The sequence below is a fragment of the Blennius ocellaris genome (assembly GCF_963422515.1).
Source record: "Blennius ocellaris genome assembly, chromosome: 3".
Classification (NCBI taxonomy): Eukaryota; Metazoa; Chordata; class Actinopteri; order Blenniiformes; family Blenniidae; genus Blennius; species Blennius ocellaris.
The window spans coordinates 30,443,294-30,465,793 of NC_137652.1; the positions used below are offsets into that span (position 1 = coordinate 30,443,294).

At 49.8% G+C, this 22,500-nt stretch overlaps 2 protein-coding genes across 2 annotated transcripts in view; both read right to left on the bottom strand.

Moving 5' to 3' along the window:
* The window catches only part of LOC308147357 (dual specificity testis-specific protein kinase 2-like), a gene marked incomplete at its 5' end in the record, with an annotated part of 30,830 nt that extends 24,448 nt beyond the window's left edge, over positions 1 to 6,382 (bottom strand). The window contains 2 exon segments of the mRNA XM_080519472.1: positions 6,181 to 6,300; positions 6,302 to 6,382. Coding sequence (XP_080375598.1) covers positions 6,181 to 6,300; positions 6,302 to 6,382 — 201 coding nt within the window.
* An 11,724-nt stretch (positions 6,383 to 18,106) lies between these two features.
* Positions 18,107 to 22,500, bottom strand: part of zdhhc5a (zDHHC palmitoyltransferase 5a) — a gene marked incomplete at its 3' end in the record, with an annotated part of 41,947 nt that continues 37,553 nt past the window's right edge. Inside the window, 1 exon segment of the mRNA XM_080516803.1 lies at positions 18,107 to 18,126. Coding sequence (XP_080372929.1) covers positions 18,107 to 18,126 — 20 coding nt within the window.

Below are 22,500 nucleotides of genomic sequence, written 5' to 3' on the forward strand. Positions count from 1 at the left end.
CCCTCCCAGTGTCTTTGCGTCGTCCCTCCCAGAGTGTCTTTACGTCCCTCCCAGAGTGTCTTTATGTCCCTCCCAGTGTCTTTACGTCATCCCTCCCAGAGTGTCTTTGAGTCCCTCCCAGTGTCTTTACGTCGTCCCTCCCAGTGTCTTTACGTCCCTCCCAGAGTGTCTTTACGTCCATCCCAGTGTCTTTACGTCCCTCCCAGAGTGTTTTACGTCCCTCCCAGAGTGTCTTTACGTCCCTCCCAGTGTCTTTACGTCCCTCCCAGAGTGTCTTTACGTCCATCCCAGTGTCTTTACGTCCCTCCCAGAGTGTCTTTACGTCCCTCCCAGTGTCTTTACGTCCCTCCCAGTGTCTTTACGTCCCTCACAGAGTGTCTTTACGTCCTTCCCAGTGTCTTTACGTCCCTCCCAGAGTGTCTTTACGTCCCTCCCAGTGTCTTTACGTCCCTCCTAGAGTGTCTTTACGTCCATCCCAGTGTCTTTACGTTCCTCCCAGAGTGTTTTACGTCCCTCCCAGTGTCTTTACGTCCATGCCAGTGTCTTTACGTCCCCCCCAGTGTCTTTACGTCCCTCCCACTGTCTTTACGTCCATCCCAGAGTGTCTTTACGTCCATCCCAGTGTCTTTACGTTCCTCCCAGAGTGTTTTACGTCCCTCCCAGTGTCTTTACGTTCCTCCCAGAGTGTTTTACGTCCCTCCCAGAGTGTCTTTACGTCCATCCCAGTGTCTTTACGTCCCTCCCAGTGTCTTTACGTCCCTCCCAGTGTCTTTACGTCCCTCCCAGAGTGTCTTTACGTCCATCCCAGTGTCTTTACGTCCCTCCCAGTGTCTTTACGTCCCTCCCAGTGTCTTTACGTCCCTCCCAGAGTGTCTTTACGTCCATCCCAGAGTGTTTTACGTCCCTCCCAGAGTGTCTTACGTCCATCCCAGTGTCTTTACGTCGTCCCTCCCAGAGTGTCTTTACGTCGTCCCTCCCAGTGTTTTACGTCCCTCCCAGAGTGTCTTTACGTCCATCCCAGTGTCTTTACGTCCCTCCCAGAGTGTTTTACGTCCCTCCCAGAGTGTCTTTACGTCGTCCCTCCCAGAGTGTTTTACGTCCCTCCCAGTGTCTTTACGTCGTCCCTCCCAGAGTGTCTTTACGTCGTCCCTCCCAGAGTGTCTTTGAGTCCCTCCCAGTGTCTTTACGTCGTCCCTCCCAGAGTGTTTTTGAGTCCCTCCCAGTGTCTTTACGTCGTCCCTCCCAGAGTGTCTTTACGTCCCTCCCAGAGTGTCTTTATGTCCCTCCCAGTGTCTTTACGTCATCCCTCCCAGAGTGTCTTTGAGTCCCTCCCAGTGTCTTTACGTCGTCCCTCCCAGTGTCTTTACGTCCCTCCCAGTGTCTTTACGTCCCTCCCAGTGTCTTTACGTCCATCCCAGTGTCTTTACGTCCCTCCCAGAGTGTTTTACGTCCCTCCCAGAGTGTCTTTATGTCCCTCCCAGTGTCTTTACGTCCCTCCCAGAGTGTCTTTACGTCCATCCCAGTGTCTTTACGTCCCTCCCAGAGTGTTTTACGTCCCTCCCAGTGTCTTTACGTCCCTCCCAGTGTCTTTACGTCCCTCACAGAGTGTCTTTACGTCCTTCCCAGTGTCTTTACGTCCCTCCCAGAGTGTCTTTACGTCCCTCCCAGTGTCTTTACGTCCCTCCTAGAGTGTCTTTACGTCCATCCCAGTGTCTTTACGTTCCTCCCAGAGTGTTTTACGTCCCTCCCAGAGTGTCTTTACGTCCAGCCCAGTGTCTTTACATCCCTCCCAGTGTCTTTACGTCCCTCCCAGAGTGTCTTTACGTCCATCCCAGTGTCTTTACGTTCCTCCCAGAGTGTTTTACGTCCCTCCCAGAGTGTCTTTACGTCCATCCCAGTGTCTTTACGTCCCTCCCAGTGTCTTTACGTCCCTCCCAGTGTCTTTACGTCCCTCCCAGAGTGTCTTTACGTCCATCCCAGTGTCTTTACGTCCCTCCCAGTGTCTTTACGTCCCTCCCAGAGTGTCTTTACGTCCATCCCAGTGTTTTACGTCCCTCCCAGAGTGTCTTTACGTCCATCCCAGTGTCTTTACGTCGTCCCTCCCAGAGTGTCTTTACGTCGTCCCTCCCAGAGTGTTTTACGTCCCTCCCAGAGTGTCTTTACGTCCATCCCAGTGTCTTTACGTCCCTCCCAGAGTGTTTTACGTCCCTCCCAGTGTCTTTACGTCGTCCCTCCCAGAGTGTTTTACGTCCCTCCCAGTGTCTTTACGTCGTCCCTCCCAGAGTGTCTTTACGTCGTCCCTCCCAGAGTGTCTTTGAGTCCCTCCCAGTGTCTTTACGTCGTCCCTCCCAGAGTATTTTTGAGTCCCTCCCAGTGTCTTTACGTCGTCCCTCCCAGAGTGTCTTTACGTCCCTCCCAGAGTGTCTTTATGTCCCTCCCAGTGTCTTTACGTCATCCCTCCCAGAGTGTCTTTGAGTCCCTCCCAGTGTCTTTACGTCGTCCCTCCCAGTGTCTTTACGTCCCTCCCAGTGTCTTTACGTCCCTCCCAGAGTGTCTTTACGTCCATCCCAGTGTCTTTACGTCCCTCCCAGAGTGTTTTACGTCCCTCCCAGAGTGTCTTTATGTCCCTCCCAGTGTCTTTACGTCCCTCCCAGAGTGTCTTTACGTCCATCCCAGTGTCTTTACGTCCTTCCCAGAGTGTCTTTACGTCCCTCCCAGTGTCTTTGCGTTCCTCCCAGAGTGTCTTTACGTCCCTCCCAGTGTCTTTGCGTTCCTCCCAGAGTGTCTTTACGTCCCTCCCAGTGTCTTTGCGTCCCTCCCAGAGTGTCTTTACGTCCCTCCCAGTGCCTTTACGTCCCTCCTAGAGTGTCTTTACGTCCCTCCCAGTGTCTTTACGTCCCTCCCAGAGTGTCTTTACGTCCCTCCCAGTGTCTTTGCATTCCTCCCAGTGTCTTTACGTCCCTCCCAGTGTCTTTACGTCCCTCCCAGTGTCTTTACGTCCCTCCCAGAGTGTCTTTACGTCGTCCCTCCCAGAGTGTCTTTACGTCCCTCCCAGAGTGTCTTTACGTCGTCCCTCCCAGAGTGTCTTTACGTCGTCCCTCCCAGAGTGTCTTTGAGTCCCTCCCAGTGTCTTTACGTCGTCCCTCCCAGAGTGTCTTTGAGTCCCTCCCAGAGTGTCTTTACGTCCATCCCAGTGTCCTTACATCCCTCCCAGAGTGTCTTTATATCCCTCCCAGTGTCTTTACGTCCCTCCCAGAGTGTTTTACGTCGTCCCTCCCAGTGTCTTTACGTCCCTCCCAGAGTGTCTTTACGTCGTCCCTCCCAGTGTCTTTACGTCCCTCCCAGAGTGTCTTTACGTCCCTCCCAGAGTGTCTTTACGTCGTCCCTCCCAGTGTCTTTACGTCCCTCCCAGTGTCTTTACGTCGTCCCTCCCAGTGTCTTTACGTCCCTCCCAGTGTCTTTACGTCCCTCCCAGAGTGTCTTTACGTCGTCCCTCCCAGTGTCTTTACGTCCCTCCCAGAGTGTCTTTACGTCCCTTCCAGTGTCTTTGCGTCATCCCTCCCAGAGTGTCTTTACGTCCCTCCCAGTGTCTTTGCGTCCCTCCCAGTGTCTTTGCGTTCCTCCCAGTGTCTTTACGTCCCTCCCAGTGTCTTTACGTCCCTCCCAGTGTCTTTACGTCCCTCCCAGAGTGTCTTTACGTCCATCCCAGTGTCTTTACGTCCTTCCCAGTGTCTTTACGTCCCTCCCAGTGTCTTTGCGTTCCTCCCAGAGTGTCTTTACATCCTCTCCCAGTGTCTTTGCGTCCCTCCCAGAGTGTCTTTACGTCCCTCCCAGTGTCTTTACGTCCCTCCTAGAGTGTCTTTACGTCCCTCCCAGTGTCTTTACGTCCCTCCCAGAGTGTCTTTACGTCCCTCCCAGTGTCTTTGCGTTCCTCCCAGTGTCTTTACGTCCCTCCCAGAGTGTCTTTACGTCCCTCCCAGTGTCTTTGCGTTCCTCCCAGTGTCTTTACGTCCCTCCCAGAGTGTCTTTACGTCCCTCCCAGAGTGTCTTCACGTTCCTCCCAGAGTGTTTTACGTCGTCCCTCCCAGAGTGTCTTTACGTCCCTCCCAGAGTGTCTTTACGTCCCTCCCAGAGTGTCTTTATCTTGTCCCTCCCAGAGTGTCTTTATGTCGTCCCTCCCAGAGTGTCTTTATGTCGTCCCTCCCAGAGTGTCTTTGAGTCCCTCCCAGTGTCTTTACATCGTCCCTCCCAGTGTCTTTACGTCCCTCCCAGAGTGTCTTTACGTCCTCCCAGAGTGTCTTTACGTCCCTCCCAGAGTGTCTTTGCGTCCCTCCCAGAGTGTCTTTATGTCGTCCCTCCCAGAGTGTCTTTGAGTCCCTCCCAGTGTCTTTACGTCGTCCCAGAGTGTCTTTACGTCCCTCCCAGAATGTCTTTGCGTCCCTCCCAGGGTGTCTTTATGTCCCTCCCAGAGTGTCTTTATGTCGTCCCTCCCAGAGTGTCTTTGAGTCCCTCCCAGTGTCTTTATGTCCTCCCAGAGTGTCTTTACGTCCCTCCCAGAGTGTTTTTGCGTCCCTCCCAGGGTGTCTTTATGTCCCTCCCAGGGTGTCTTTATGTCCAGTTGGTTCAGGCATGGTGGCGTCCTCAGTGTGGACAGAATGTGGCGTAGCGTGTTTCAGGACTGCTGACATCACAAAGCAGGACAGAAGTGGGACACTGCAGTACCAGACTGGACCAGTGGACAGAAGTGGGACACTGTGGACCAGTGGACAGAAGTGGGACACTGTGGACCAGTGGACAGAAGTCCACCCAGTTCTAGGCTGCAGCACAACTCAGACACCAGCAGCAGCTTTACTTAATGGGATTGATGCAGGACGGGACCAGGACCCGGTCCAGATTACCACTGAGAGCCTCCAACAACAACCGCTCAGACCTCGCCACCCTTCATCACCATGGCAACGTATTCACTACAGTCTGGACTAAGACAAACAGTCTGGATTTCTGCAACCCATACAAATACCATGAAGCTCAGAAACGATCTCCATGTATCAAACCAACCCAAACTAAAAAGTAAGAACACAAAAAGGAAAATAGTTTAATGAACAGGGTGGAACGCCACACATCCGATAAATCAATGACGATGAATAAATGCCTGGTTTGAAGCACATTTTCAAATATGTTGACTCAGTGCTGACCTCACATCATCATGAATAAATCCCTGGGGAGTAAAACACTTCTAATGACTAGAACATGAAAACACACACACACACACACACACACACACACACACACACACACACACACACACACACACACACACACACACACACACACACACACACACACACACACACACACACACACACACACACACACACACACACACACACACACACACACACACACACTTCAATAGTTCCTGTGGGCTCCACAGCCACAATGGGAACCAGTGCAAGCAGAGACTGCTGGACTGAGGAGAGAGAAAAGCTGCCATCAAGTCCATGCAGCAGTTTGATCATCTGGCTGACAGACACACAGACACACAAGCTAGTATGTGATCCTTGGTGGATGGAACCGGGGGAACCGGGGGAACCGGGGAATCATCTGCATGATGGGACCTGTGGTCTGAAAGAACCCAGGAGGAAACCTGCAGGTACAGGGACATTCCTCCAGCACATGACACTGCAGCCAGGCTGCAAACCTTCCTAGAGGACCTGTGGTCTGCAGACCACCAGGGCTCTTCTAGTGAGGAGCCCTGGTGGTCTGCTGGTGGTCTGCTGGTGGTCTGCTGGTGGTCTGCTGGTGGTCTGCACCACCAGGCCTGCTCACTAGAAGAGCTAGCAGTCTGGCCCAGCCCTGCAGACATCACCTCTCAGGTGAGGTGCTGGAGGTGGAGGCGGGGCTTCTCAGGTGAGGTGCTGGAGGTGGAGGCGGGGCCTCTCAGGTGAGGTGCTGGGACATTCAGGGACTGGATGTTAACGTTTCATTTTGGGGGTTTAATCTTCTGAACCTTGAAATCAAATGTCCTTCTCTATATGTAGACATTGTTGCTGTGAAGCACTGGGGGGGGGGGGGGTCCTGGGAGAGGGAGGGGGTCCTGGGAGAGGGAGGGGGGGTCCTGGGAGAGGGAGGGGGTCCTGGGGGAGGGAGAGGGAGGGGGTCCTGGGAGAGACGGTCACCCACCTTGAAGACCTCGGAGAAGAAGCCGGAGCCGATCTTGTCACAGAGGAAGTCGTCCAGACGAGCCAGGCTGGACACGGCGCTCCTCAGGGCCCGGTACGAGGAGGGCCGGAGGCGGGGGGGGGGCGGGGGGGTGGTGAGGCTCCTCCACACTGCCAGGGCCCTCCTCCGGCTCGTAGAAGCAGAACTCTGCGTGGTAGTCCATGGTGCCCCACCAGGAACCAAACTGGTCTGCTAGACCCCAGCAGTCCTGAGGGACCAGGTGACAGGGTCTTCCAGCCTCATGGTGTCAGAACCTCACCTGGTCCCTCAAGCTCCTCCACAGACCTCCTGCCCTGAAGGGCCCGGTCCACCAGTCCACCGGTCCACTGGTCTCCACACAAAGCAGATGTCCTCTCAGCCTTCAGACAGTCTTTCCTCTGGCAGGTAGACGGTCTGCAGGACCTGGACATATGTCATCCTGGAGCACAGGAACCAGACCGGTTCCCCTGGACCTGGTCCTGTAAATAGATCCCTGGGGACTGGTTCTTCTCTTGTGGACTGGATCCTGTGGACCAGAACAAGAATATCACTTCACTCACCTGCACATCAATTCTTATAGAGTTCATGATGATGGACAGATGAACACTGGCTGCTGCCATGGCAGACCACTGGGGGGGTCTTCAGGGGGCTGCAGCCCCCGGGAACCTCCTCGCAGGCCCCCCACTGTGGGGGTCTTCAGGGGGCTGCAGCCCCCGGGAACCTCCTCGCAGGCCCAGAAACGACAACATCTCCCGTGTATCGTTCCTGTATCCACCGAACAGCAGCAGCATTTCACCGGGATAAGTGCAGCGCTTCCGCCGCCTCCATCTCCGTTATCCGGGAATAAGCTGCTATCGTTGCGGGGGGGGGGGGGGGGGGGGGGGGCTGACGGGCCCCGGGGCCAGGCTCACCTGTCCCTCTCCTCCGGGGGATGACGCTCCGTGGCCCGGTCGAGGTTCGGCAGCATGCAGCTTCACACTGCGGCTGCAGACGGAGCGGCTCGGGGACGGACGGTCCACAGAGAGGCCGGAAACAAGCTTCACAGGCTGGGCACCACAGCTTCCGGTTCAGCCTTCAAAATAAGAGGCATTAAGCCATCCTTCGACGTGTGTGGGAACAGCCGCCATGATGGACAGAAGCGAACATAAATGCTCAATGACCACCACAAACTGTCAGCATCTACTTGTAGCGTGGAGCCATGCACATCCATCATACATCCATCCATCCATCATCCATCCATCCATCATCCATTCATCATCCATCATCCATCCATCATCCATCATCCATTCATCCATTCATCCTCCATCCATCATCCATCATCCATCCATCCATCATCCATCCATCCATCCATCATCCATTCATCCTCCATCCATCATCCATCCATCATCCATCCATCCATCATCAATTCATCCATCATCCATCCATCCATCATCCATCCATCCATTCATCCATCCATCATCCATTCATCCATCCATCCATCATCCATCCATCCATCCATTCATACATACATCCATCATCCATCCATTCATCCATGATCCATCCATCCATTCATCCATCCATCATCCATCCATCCATCCATTCATACATACATACATCCATCATCCATCCACCCATCCATCAATCCACCCATCATCCATCCATCCATCCATCCATCCATCCATCCATCCATCCATTCATACATCCATCCATCCATCCATCAATCATCCATTCATCCATCCATTCATACATACATACATCCATCATCCATCCATTCATACATACATACATACATACATACATACATACATCATCCATCCATCCATCCATTCATACATACATACATCCATCATCCATCCATCCATCCACCCATCCATCAATCCACCCATCATCCATCCATCCATTCATCCATCCATCCAGTCATCATCCATCCATCCATCCATCCATCATCCATTCATTCATCCATCCATCATCAATCCATCCATCCATCCGTTCATCCATTCATACATACATCCATCATCCATCCATTCATTCATCCATCCATCCATCGATCCATCCATCCATCCATCATCCATCATCCATCCATCCATCCATCATCCATTCATCCATACATCCATCCATCATCCATCGATCCATCCATCCATCCATCCATCATCCATTCATCCATCCATTCATACATACATCCATCATCCATCCATCCATCCATCCCCCCATCATCCATTCATCCATCCATCCATCCATCCATCCATCCATCCATCCATCCATCCATTCATACATCCATTCATCCCCAGATAGCAAAAGTCATTAATTCAACTTTGGATTTTGTTTAGATTGGTTATATTTGGTTGAGGTTGAACAGTCCAGATATTTAGACTCACTAAAGCCAGGGTCCCATGCAGTTTTTGAGCCGGGATGGGGCAGGGCGGGATTTCGTGTGGTCCTGCTGAAAAAGTTGTGGAAGGTACGGAACAAAGTGAGACCAGTGACTAGGATTAGTGCCACCGCTCCGTTGAGGTACCGAGGACCGAGGACCGAGGACCGAGGACCGGGTCTGTGAGGAGCAGGTCCACATGGCTGTCTGCTGATTGGTAGTAGTGATCTTCACTCTGGACTTTTTCAATATTTCATCGGCAGTAAACCCTCCCGTTGTTGTTTACATATGCTGCTTTGTGCTTGTGGGTTGTTTTGTTGACTGGGTTTATTGAAATGTCGCTGGGTGACACAACAACCACAAGCTGATGACATGACAGGGTGAGAGAAGCGACTTCTAACAGGAAACTCCAACACACAAAGGAAACTCCGTGGTTTATATGGTCAGCAACACACAATAGAATACACATTGCTGGAGCCACAGCACCTGGTCTCACTGAGGACCTCTGCTGGCCTCCAGGAACCCAAACAGAAGATGATATGACCTGACATTGACCTTTCACTCTATCCAGACTCTCTGGAGCCGGCCTGCAAACTGCAAAGCAGAGCAGCATGATAGTAAAACAAGGAATAAACATATATGAGGAGATAGAAGAAAATAGACTTCATATTATCCCAACTTCAAGGCTGAAGAGCCTTGTTTAGCAAAGGAACAGATTTCATGCATAAGAACAGAACAATCAATAAAATCACCACAACAAAATACATTGTTGTGCCGCACCGCACTACCGCTGTAAAGGTAAGGGTTTGGGAGCCACAACCTGTTGGCAGAAATCATATCCAAATTGTATATTGATCAGTGTACAGGAAAACCCCTCCCACCACTCCTCTGCCAGTAGCCTCCTCATGCACCGCTGCCTCAGTCAATGAAGAACATCACAAAGACAGAAGTATAGAACGACACATACATCAAGCAAACATCTCTGGAAACCCCAGAAAACTAAATCAACCGGTATCCATACTCCAGCTGGTCCACCCAGTGGACCTCCCTGTGGATCTGTCCTGCAGAGGCCCGACACCCCAGAATACTGAAACTGAACAGAACAGCTGCGGTTCCCATGAACATAAACATGAACCAAAGTAGCATGTTTGAATAAAACTACTACTACATCAATATCGTCTATCAAAACTAAAGATGTGCAAGAACTAAACTAAGAAACAGACTGTATTGTGTGAAGGAACGTGGGAGAAGCTCCACTGGAGCGTGGACCCAGTATGGTGACCACTTGGGCCTGAACAGTGTCTTTTGTTCAGCGTCCTCCCATCGGCTCCATCGTCCATGTCAGAGCGTCTCAATGTCCTCAGAGCCTCAGGATCTCACTTCTAACCCCAAAAGTAGTTGAACCCCATTCTTGTCCTGAGGCAAAACAAAAGAAAAGCACAACCAGTATCCTTGAAAAACAAAGAGTGTTGATACAAAAACCAAACATCAACAAACCACCATCATATGAATATAAGCAAGAATATATCTAATATTTCTATCCACCCCCCTTTGATACAACACACTATAGTGAGGGGCTTCTACATAACAGAGTGGGATACAACAAACCCTCGTAGTGATGAGAAGAATCATCATCTCCACCAAGTCACCGTCCAACACCACATCGTCTTTGTCATGTTAGCGTCAGTCATCTGGAGCAGAGACATCTGCGTTTGACCGTCTTCTCTTATCGCCATGGTGACGTCAATCTCATTACGGATTTGTAGAGGAAACTGTCCTGTCACTACTTTTGTCATTTGACTAATTAACAGCTTCACCAGTGGAAACACAACACAACAAGATCATCACAATAAGGAAAGAGACTCCCAACATCATACCTATTGTCTGAAAAGCTCTTGTCCAGGACAGGTCACCATGACAACATGACACCATGACAACATGACACCATGACAGGTCACCATGACACCATGACACCATGACACCATGACAACATGACACCATGATACCATGACAGGTCACCATGACAACATGACAACATGACACCATGACAACATGACACCATGACACCATGACAACATGACACCATGACAACATGATAACATGACACCATGACAGGTCACCATGACACCATGACAACATGACACCATGACACCATGACAACATGACACCATGACAGGTCACCATGACACCATGACAACATGACACCCTGACACCATGACAGGTCACCATGACAACATGACACCATGACAGGTCACCATGACAACATGTCAACATGACACCATGACAGGTCACCATGACACCATGACACCATGACACCATTACAGGTCACCATGACACCATGACAGGTCACCATGATAGATCACCATGACACCATGACAACATGACACCATGACACCATGACAACATGACACCATGACAACATGACAACATGACACCATGACAACATGACACCATGACACCATGACAACATGACAACATGACACCATGACACCATGACACCATGACACCATGACAACATGACAACATGATAACATGACACCATGCCACCATGACAGGTCACCATGACACCATGACAACATGACACCATGACAACATGACAACATGACACCATGACACCATGACAGGTCACCATGACACCATGACACCATGACAACATGACACCCTGACACCATGACAGGCCACCATGACAACATGACACCATGACAACATGACACCATGACAGGTCACCATGACAACATGTCAACATGACACCATGACACCATGACACCATGACAGGTCACCACGATAGATCACCATGACAACATGACAACATGACACCATGACAACATAATACCATGACAGGTCACCATGACACCATGACATGACACCATGACACCATGACAACATGACAACATGACAACATGACAACATGACACCATGACACCATGGTGTCATGTTGTCGGGGCGCCCGTGGCTCAGGTGGTAGAGTGGTCGTCTTTCGGAGTGAGAGGTCGGAGGTTCGATCCCAGTCTACACCGGTCTATGTGTCGAAGTGTCCTTGGGCAAGACACTGAACCCTAAATTGCTCCCAGTGTGGTTCATTAGCGCCTTGCATGGCAGCTCTGTCCCATTGGTGTGTGAATGTGAGCGTTAATGGGTGAGTGAGCTGATATGTAAAGCGCTTTGGGACTGCACTCAGTGTGGTTAGAAGGCGCTATATAAATCCAGACCATTTACCATTTTACCATTTACCATGACACCATGACAGGTCACCATGACAACATGACACCATGACACCATGACAGGTCACCATGACAACATGACACCATGACACCATGACAGGTCACCATGGCACCATGACAGGTCACCATGACACCATGACAGGTCACCATGACAGGTCACCATGACAACATGACAGGTCACCATGACAACATGACACCATGACATCATGATACCATGACAGGTCACCATGACAACATGACAACATGACACCATGACACCATGACAGGTCACCATGACAGATCACCATGACATGACACCATGACACCATGACACCATGACAACATGACAGGTCACCATGACAACATGACACCATGACGGGTCACCATGACACCATGACGGGTCACCATGACAGATCACCATGACACCATGACAGGTCATCATGACACCATGACAGGTCACCATGACACTCTGACAGGTCACCATGACACCATGACACCCTGACAGGTCACCATGACAGGTCACCATGACACCATGACACCATGTCACCATGACAGGTCACCATGACACCATGACACCCTGACAGGTCACCATGACAGGTCACCATGACACCATGACAGGTCACCATGACACCATGACACACATACATTTCCCCCCAAAACCAGTGAAACACCCCCGCTACAATGGTATGCGCCGCCCAGAGCACGTGAACCCCTCCTATAACTGCACCGTGGAACCGTCCCTCGGCTTCGCCCCAGAAAGGAGGAAGTGCTGGAGTGAAGCTGGCGCGTCTGCAGAAATATCTATGTGCTGTAATAACATTAAACTGAAAAACGGCCATGTGTAAGTGTGTTTTGTTACCGGTAATATGTTTTAACAGATGAATGAATGTTTAGAGATATGGCACGTGTTGAAGTGAGAGTGGTGAGAACAAAACAAACAAACGATACAAAATGGCTGTAGGCCTCCTGCACTCTGTAACAACTGCTTAGTGAGAAGTTATGGCAAACGGTGACGTGTGGAATCTTAAACCAGGTAAACCAAGGCAGGTAACTGAATGGACATGAAATGTTACTCCCCGCAGTAGGTCAGCTGATGTTTCAATATGCCGGCGGATAGCTGCCTATGCGTCTGCGTGAGTGACTGGGTGTGCGAGGGTGTGTGTGACTAGGCGTATGCGTCACGGCTCACTCCGTGACACTTCCCCCCCTTCTGAAAATGCCCCCTGTGGCATCCTAGACAAAAAGTCTGCAGCACAGTTTGTTTTCCCTGTTCTGTACATCACCTTGAAGTCAAAAGGCTCAATGGCCAAGAACCATCTGGTGATCCTGGCATTGGTGTCCTGCATACACCCCAACCAGGACAAAGCTCTGTGGTCAGTCTCAAGCACAAATTTACGCCCCAACAAATAGTACCTGAAGGAGTCTAGTGCCCATTTTATGGCCAGGCACTCTTTTTCTACCGTTGAGTAGTTCCGCTCCCTGGGTAGCAGCTTACGGCTAATGTAAGCCACTGGCTGCAGTTGTCCTTCGCCCCCCTGCAGGAGGACCACACCCAGGCCTCGCTCAGACGCATCTGTCTGCACGGTGAACTGTCCTTCAAAGTCCGGACTGAGGAGCACAGGCTCTTGACACAACGGGTCCTTTAAGTCCTGGAATGTGCTCTCGCACTCCTCAGTCCACTCTACCTTGTTGGGCTGGTTCTTGCGGGTCAGCTCTGTCAGCACAGACGCCTTCCCTGAAAAGTTTGGTATGAAGCGCCTGTACCAACCCACAAGGCCCAAGAACGACCGCACCTGCTTTTTGGTGGTTGGTCACTCAGCAGACATGATGGCTTCTACCTTCCCCACCTGGGGACGGATGACACCTCGGCCCAGAACGTAGCCCAGGTAGGAGGTCTCCTCTTTGGCCAAGGCACACTTGTCTGGGTGGATGGTGAGGCCCGCCTCCTTAATCAAGGAGAGGACCTGCCGCAGATGTTGAAGGTGCTCCTCTCAAGTGGCGCTGTAGACCACGATGTCATCCAGATAGGCGGCGGCAAAGCCCTCCGCCCCCCTGAGGATTCTGTCCATAGGACGCTGGAAACTCGCTGGCGCCCCATGCAGGCCGAAGGGTAGCACAGTGAATTGGTAGTGCCCGAATGGTGTTCTGAAGGCAGTGAGCTCTTTGCTGCCCTCTGCCAGTGGCAGCTGCCAATAACCCTGGCACAGGTCCAGTGTGCTTAGGTCTTTGGCCTTGCCCAGGCATTCAACGAGGTCGTCAAGTGAAGAGGCCCTCTGGCAGGATGTTGCAGAGGTCACGCTGTCGCTCCTCTGGCAGATGGCTGAGGTCCAGCTGGCTCTCCTCCTCTCGGCCTGCAGATACTGTTCACTGTTCTCTTCCTCCTCCTCGACTGCTCGGATAAACCGCACTGACGCCTCCTGCTGTTGCTCTGACTGCAGCTCTGGCTCCTCCCGCTCATTCCATCGCTTCAGCATGTTGACATGGAAGACTTGATGCTTCTTTCGACGGTCTGGCATGTTGATCTCATAGGTCACCTCCCCCATCTTGCGCGTCACGGTGTAGGGCCCCTGCCATTTTGCCAACAGCTTGTTGTCTGAGCTGGGCAACAACAACAGGACCCGGTCATCAGGCTGGAAGCTGCGCGTGCGGGCAGACCGGTCATACCAGGCCTTCTGTCGATCTTGGGACTTGCGGAGGTTTTCTTGCACCATGGCAGTCACAGCACTCAGCTTCTCCCTCATCTTCATGACGTAGGAGATGATGTCAGTCTGCTCTGGTGTTTCTCCTTCCCAGGTCTCCTTCAGTACGTCCAGCGGGCCCCGAACCTGACGACCCTGTCGACTCTTGGGGAACCTCTCTGTACGCAAACAATAGGTAGGGTAGCCACTGGTCCCACTCTTTTCCACTGTCATCCACAAACCTTCTGAGCATGTTCGACAGGGTCTGATTGAACCGCTCGACAAATCCATCAGTCTGTGGGTGATAGGGAGTGGTTCTGATGCGCCTTATCCCTAACAGGTCATAGACTTGCTTAAGTGTTCTACTCATGAAGTTGGGGCCTTGGTCTGTTAACACCTCACGGGGGATCCCTACTCTGGAGAACAGCTGGAGTAGGCAAGAGGCAACTTGCTTAGCAGTGACCAGTTTTAGAGGGAAGGCCTCAGGGTACCTGGTAGCACAGTCACAAATGACTAAAATGAAGCGGTTCCCTGACTTACTCTTTTCCAGGGGACCAACAACATCAACCCCAATACGCTCGAAAGGGGTGTCAACTACAGGGAGTGGGACTAATGGGACACGTGCAAAACCTTTCCCTCCAGCTAGCTGGCATTGGGGACATGACCTGCAGTAGTCTTTCACTTGCACAAACATTCCCGGCCAGTAAAAGCGTCTGCTAATGCGTTGCAGTGTCTTCATATGTGCTAGGTGGCCTGCCCATGGGATAGTGTGGCCAAGCTCTAACACTTGCATTCTGGACTTCTCTGGTACCACCAGCTGCAAACCATCTTCACTTTGTCTGTACAGGATGTTATTCTGCAGAGTAAAAACTTCATTGCCAAGAGCTGGGACAAAGCAAGACCCCTCCTCTGCCTTCTTAAACAGTCTGGCTAGCGTTGGGTCTGCACGCTGCACTACAGAAACATCACCATAAAAGTGCACATCAGCATCAGACAGGCTCGGGGGTTCAACATCTGACTCGTTCTGCAGGCCTGACTGCCCTACGATGTCTCGCACTGTCTCTCTACGCTGAGCACATCTCTCCTCTCTGGTGCATGCTGGGACATCCTCACCATAAAAGGGAAACTCTGCCATGTCAACAGGTTTAGCCTTAGCCATAGCTCTTGTCACCACACAGCTTAAAACAGTTTTCCCTACCAGGTCTGACAACACAGGGAGGTCTTGGCCTAACAACATTGGGTATGGCAGTTTGGGACCAGCCCCACCTTGAGCAAATACGTCTGACCACAAACTCTGACATACACATCTGCTGTACTATGCTCACTTGTATCACCATGAACACAACAGATCGTCAGCTTGTCATTCTCATTTCTGAAATCAAGGGGGACTAAGTCTGCCTGAACCAATGTCTGTGTGCATCCTGTGTCAACTAGGGCCGTGGTGGGTCTACCATTGAGGTCTACAGTAATGACAGGATCTCTGCTCTGCTGCATCTTAATGGGTGGGCTAGGGTTGGGTACATAGCATAGGTGGGAATGCTTGGGCTTTCTGAGGGGGCAAGCGGGGCTCTTGTGACCTTCCCCACCACAGTTATAGCAAGAAACACCTTGGGGCTTAACACTGCTTTGGGGAGGTGGTGGGGTGTTCCTAGTGTAGTTAGGGGGCGCATCAGAACCATGTCCACTACCACTACCATCAGACTTACCCCAGGGTTGACGGTCCAGTGCTCCGGCGTAGCGGTACCTCTTGGAACCTTTGTGTGCGGTGACGAAGTTCTCCACTGCTGTTGTCGGGTTTTGTTCTTTTACCCAGGTCCTCACCTCCGGGTAGAGAACACGCAGGTATTGCTCCAGCACCATGGTCTTCATGAGGGCCTCTTTGCTGCAGCTGTCATACTTCAACCATTTACAGAACAGGTCTCTCAGGCATATGTACAGTTCTTGTGGTGTTTCGTCTTGGTTGGTGTCCATCGCTCTGAATTGTGCGTGGTACGTCTCTGCATTTATCTCATATTTTTTTAGTATGGCTTCTTTCAGTTCATCAAAGTTCATGTTATTTTCAGGGTCCATTGCAATGAAGGCGCTTCTGGCTTTGCCTGTTAAAAGTGGTATTAGGTGGATTGCCAGTCCTCTTTCGGCCACTCACAGGCTGCTGCCAGTTTCTCGAATGTCGTCAAGTAATGGTCAATGTTGTCTGTCTCTTCAAGCTTTGGCATTCTCAGCTGGTATGGCATCTTACCCCCTCTGGTGGTGGTGCCTGCAGGCCGTTCAGGTGTTGCACTGCGAGAAGGTACCGGAGTGCTCTCTCTCTCCCTCACGGTCTCCACATCCAGCTGGAGCTGGGTCACCTGGGGGGTGAGGACGGCATACTGCTGGGCTTGCCGCGCAGACTCTATCTCCAGCTTTTCATCTCTGGATCGCTGCACCATCATGAAGGACTCGAACATTCTTGCCAGCCGGTCCAGGGGAGGCTCACTTGAGTAGGCTGCAGCTCTTGCTGATGCTGTTGCCTCTGCATCACCCCCGACTGCTGCTGGCTCTTCATTGGCTTTGCTGGCTGCATTCCTTGTCATCATCTTTGTCTTCGTCTCTGTCACTCCTTATCCCACTTCTGACACCACATGTTGCAAGAATGGTCGGTGGTGGAGTGAGCAGAGAGGGATGAAAACAAAACAAACAAATGATGCAAAATGGCGGTAGGCCTCCTGCACGCTGTAACAACTGCTTAGTGAGAAGTTATGGCAAACGGTGAAGTGTGGAATGCTTTAACCAGGTAAACCAAGGCAGGTAACTGAATGGACATGAAATGTTCCTCCCCGCAGGAGGTCAGCTGATGTTTCAATATGCCGGCGGATAGCTGCCTATGCGTCTGCGTGAATGACTGGGTGCGTGTGACTAGGCGTAAGCGTCACGGCTCACTCCGTGACAGACCCTATGTTCCTTTACTCTAGTCTTTCATGTCTTTCATCATGCATTAACAGGACTTCCTGTCCACCATAAACTAAAAACTAACCAAGAAAGCTCATTGGTTTTATATTTTCATTACAAAAAGGTAGTTAGTCTCTTGGGGCTCATAGGATTTACAGAAATACCTTCCCTTATCTTGAGAAGTTTATTATTGTTAAAATGTCCCCAAGAAAACTTCTAAATATGTATCTGAACTAATGAAACAGTCCGGTGTGATCAACTGTCGGGCTCATGACAATAACAACACAAAGACAGAAAGAAAAAGAACAAGCTTTCATTCCAGGCCGAGAAATCAACACTGGGCAGGCTGGCTGTCACACAGGAGGAAGCCTCGGCTGGTCAGACCCTGGTCAGACCTCGGCTGGTCAGACCCTGGTCAGACCCTGGTCAGACCTCGGCTGGTCAGACCCTGGTCAGACCTCGGCTGGTCAGACCCTGGTCAGACCTCGGCTGGTCAGACCCTGGTCAGACCCTGATCAGACCTCGGCTGGTCAGACCCTGGTCAGACCCTGATCAGACCTCGGCTGGTCAGACCCTGGTCAGACCCTGATCAGACCTCGGCTGGTCAGACCCTGGTCAGACCCTGATCAGACCCTGATCAGACCTCGGCTGGTCAGACCCTGATCAGACCCTGATCAGACCCTGGTCAGACCTCGGCTGGTCAGACCCTGATCAGACCCTGGTCAGACCTCGGCTGGTCAGACCCTGGTCAGACCTCAGCGAGACTCCAGCACAGCTGAGAGGTCACAACAACATAACAATAACAAACAACCATGAAACACTACCAACACACAAACCACAACAACACAAACATCACATAGAGACTCACACACATGCAACCTACCAGCAGGCTTTTGCCACCATCTCAATTTCTCATACATTTACTAGATTTCTGCTACCAAAAGCTGAAGAATTATTCCCATGCCAGACAGCTCCATAAAACCATTCGTCAACTTTAAGAGTGGGCATCTTTAGCACATGAACGTATTATCCTACACCTCCAGTCCCATTTACTGTCCTGTCTCAGAGAACCATCTAACAAGAACCGACCTGAGGTCCTCCTACAGAACTCAGGGTTTGTGGCCCACTTTCTAACGTGGCCTCATTCAGTGGGCTTCAATCAAATCCAAGTGGCTTCCTCCCATTTCACTTGACACCGGTGTACATCTTATTTTATCTATTTCCTCTCTTTCATCGATGTGTGTGCATCATTCCATTTCACAATTCATTTCATCTTCATCAATTCCTACCAGACAGATTATGATCACGGAGCATGTTCAAACTCCTGACTAACTAGTTATGAACGCAGTGAAGACGTCCCTGCATAAACCGTAATTAACACACTGTAGCGTTACTAACAAAACTGCTCATTAAAACTACCACTGCAGTGCTATCACTTCTTATAACCGTACCGTTACAACACTTCACAAAAAACAATAACAATTTTTAAAATTTAGAAAACAACCCCGTAACTTTCATTTAAAGGAGCATATTGTGTATATTCCATGTTCCAGTCCCTCCTCTGCTCATGTGGATCAGAATGTGTCTGATCCAGTAGAAACACTCACAACTAGTGAAATTCTGAGCTGACGTCACCTCATGATGGTGGTTCTCAGCTCCTCCACCTCCTCCACCCTCACGGAGACTGCAGCCCAGCCCACAGCCGCCTCCTCCACCCCCTGGGTGACGTAGCCAGCAGCTCAGCTGGTAGTTGTAGTAATGTACTGACACATCTCGGCCCTCCTTAGTCTTTATTGTGGGAATAGCAGCAGGTTTCAAGAGGAGCTTCTGAGGAAGTCCAGTTTCAAAGTACCGTAGTTCTGGAAGCTTCTTTGGTGAAGAGTCGCTCACAAACAAACATTGTTTGTGGAAAACAACAACAAGTCCAGACACATTGGCCACTGTGCTTCTTCTTCCACAAGACAAATAGTGAGGAACCATACTGGTACCTGAAAACACATTTTCTCCAGTGGACATGAAGGTGAAAACACATTTTCTCCAGTGGACATGAAGGTGAAAACACATTTTCTCCAGTGGACATGATGGTGAAAACACATTTTCTCCAGTGGACATGAAGGTGAAAACACATTTTCTCCAGTGGACATGATGGTGAAAACACATTTTCTCCAGTGGACATGAAGGGGAAAACACATTTTCTCCAGTGGACATGAAGGTGAAAACACATTTTCTCCAGTGGACATGAAGGTGAAAACACATTTTCTCCAGTGGACATGAAGGTGAAAACACATTTTCTCCAGTGGACATGAAGGTGAAGACACATTTTCTCCAGTGGACATGATGGTTAAAAACACATTTTCTCCAGTGGACATGATGGTGAAAACACATTTTCTCCAGTGGACATGATGGTGAAAACACATTTTCTCCAGTGGACATGAAGGTGAAAACACATTTTCTCCAGTGGACATGAAGGTGAAAACACATTTTCTCCAGTGGACATGAAGGTGAAAACACATTTTCTCCAGTGGACATGATGGTGAAAACACATTTTCTCCAGTGGACATGATGGTGAAAACACATTTTCTCCAGTGGACATGAAGGTGAAAACACATTTTCTCCAGTGGACATGAAGGTGAAAACACATTTTCTCCAGTGGACATGAAGGTGAAAACACATTTTCTCCAGTGGACATGAAGGTGAAAACACATTTTCTCCAGTGGACATGAAGGTGAAAACACATTTTCTCCAGTGGACATGAAGGTGAAAACACATTTTCTCCAGTGGACATGAAGGTGAAAACACATTTTCTCCAGTGGACATGATGGTGAAAACACATTTTCTCCAGTGGACATGAAGGTGAAAACACATTTTCTCCAGTGGACATGAAGGTGAAAACACATTTTCTCCAGTGGACATGAAGGTGAAAACACATTTTCTCCAGTGGACATGAAGGTGAAAACACATTTTCTCCAGTGGACATGATGGTGAAAACACATTTTCTCCAGTGGACATGAAGGTGAAAACACATTTTCTCCAGTGGACATGAAGGTGAAAACACATTTTCTCCAGTGGACATGAAGGTGAAAACACATTTTCTCCAGTGGACATGAAGGTGAAAACAGATGTGGAACAACAAAAACAGCAGTTCAATGTGAAGCAGCAGAGACTGAGATGTGGGCGTGTCTTGTTTTGGTTTCTCCTCATGTCAATCTTCCTGGAGGCGGGGCTTCTCCAGCTCTGTGACGTCATCAAATAGAATCAAGGTGTTGAGCTCCCCCACCAGGTAGAACAGAGAAACATCACTGTGAACTCAAGCTGGAGGGAATCAATGAAAAAACACTGTGGGGATTATCTGAACCCCAAATAATACTTTGATCATGTTTAAAGACCAGAAAAGTCCATTTAGTAGAATATGGGAGCTTTAACCCAATTTCAAACGAAGCAATTTACAAGCTCTCCATCCAGCGGTAAACAGGTTCAGGTGACCCTGACCCTGTCGACAGCCTGCATACGACAAAGCAGAGCAGCATGATAGTAAAACAAGGAATAAAACACATATGAGAAGATAAAAGAACATGTACTTCAGTCCAATTCTTCTGTTTTGCACGGTTAGCTTTGTTTGTATACCCAGAACATGTGTTGCCAGATCACGTTGACAGTTTCCAGCCAATCACATGGTAGAACCCGCCCATTCCAATAAAACCAGTCCAAACCAAATTGCCACCCATGCAAACCCGCAAAATCATAACACATGCAAACGAAAACACACCCAGCACTTCATATCTGCATCAAATAACCACATATAAATGATAGATAAATAGGTTTTTGCAAATTGCAACCAACTGGAGCGCAGTAAATCAACCATAAGCTACATAACTTGCAAAATGAGCCTCTGGCATCTTCGTGCCCTGATCAGTAATAATGACAACTGCATGTCACAATGTGCACGTTTAAGCCGTGGAGACCTCACATATTTAGTTATTTCTATCAGAAATGACCTGAATGAAGAGTACCTGCTGAAACTATTTAAAACAAAACTAAATTATGCACATATAGGGTGCATCTCTCTCCCTCCCTCCATCCCTCCATCCCTCCCTTCTCGTTTTCCTCCTCGCCACTTTCCACCTATGGTGCTGAAAGACGCACAACGACCGGCTGCACAGCTGCTGATGCAGTTTTTAATTCAACCAGCAAATGCCACCGTGGGCTTGTTACCATACCATAAGCTAATGTGACATAAATATTGCAGCAATCATGATCACGGAGCTGGTCGCTGCAGTGCATGATGGGAGTTCTGTTCATCGTGTTCTAGAGGTTATTGAGGTTCTATTAGGTTTGTAGTGTGTGTATGGTTGTGCTGTGTTGTGTTTGTGTTCCTCAGTAAATGCAGTTTACTAGTTCATTGAGTTTAGTTTGGTTGATTAGTAATGGGAGGGCAACCAGCGGTGAAGAATGTCGTCCTGTCTTCAAGTTCCTGTCCAGTGTGTGATTGTCAAATTAAAAGCTTTCCTTCAGAGCTTGAACAAGTGTCTCCAGTCACTAAGCTATATTCAACTATAAAGGTATTTATTAGAGAGAGAGAGAGAGAGAGCTGTTATCACAATATCAAAAACTTGACAAATGTGGGAAGAAAGCAGCCCAACAGATGTTTTCTCTGCAGAAACCCTGCAGCACTGTCCAGAGTCACATCCTCTCACCTCTGCAGGACACAAGGTGAGGAAAGGAACCGACATGGAGGTTTTCAAGGGACCAGAGATCTGGTTGATACCAGTTCAGTGTTCCTACCTGAAGACAACTCAGTCCAGAGGGTTAACTCTAACCCTAACCAGAGATCTGGTTATACCAGTTCAGTGTTCCTACCTGAACAGAACTCAGTCCAGAGCAAACAGGAAGTGAGCTCACCCTCATTCATCAAACACATTCTGGACTGAGAGGAAGAACCCTCACATACTCATGGAGAACGTGCAAACTCCACACACAACCACCACTACTACTACCACAACTACCACTACTACTACTACTACTACTACTATTACCACCACTACTACTACAACCACCACTACTACTACCACTACTACTACAGCCACCACTACTACCACCACTACTACCACTACTACTACAACCACCACTACTACTACAACCACCACTACTA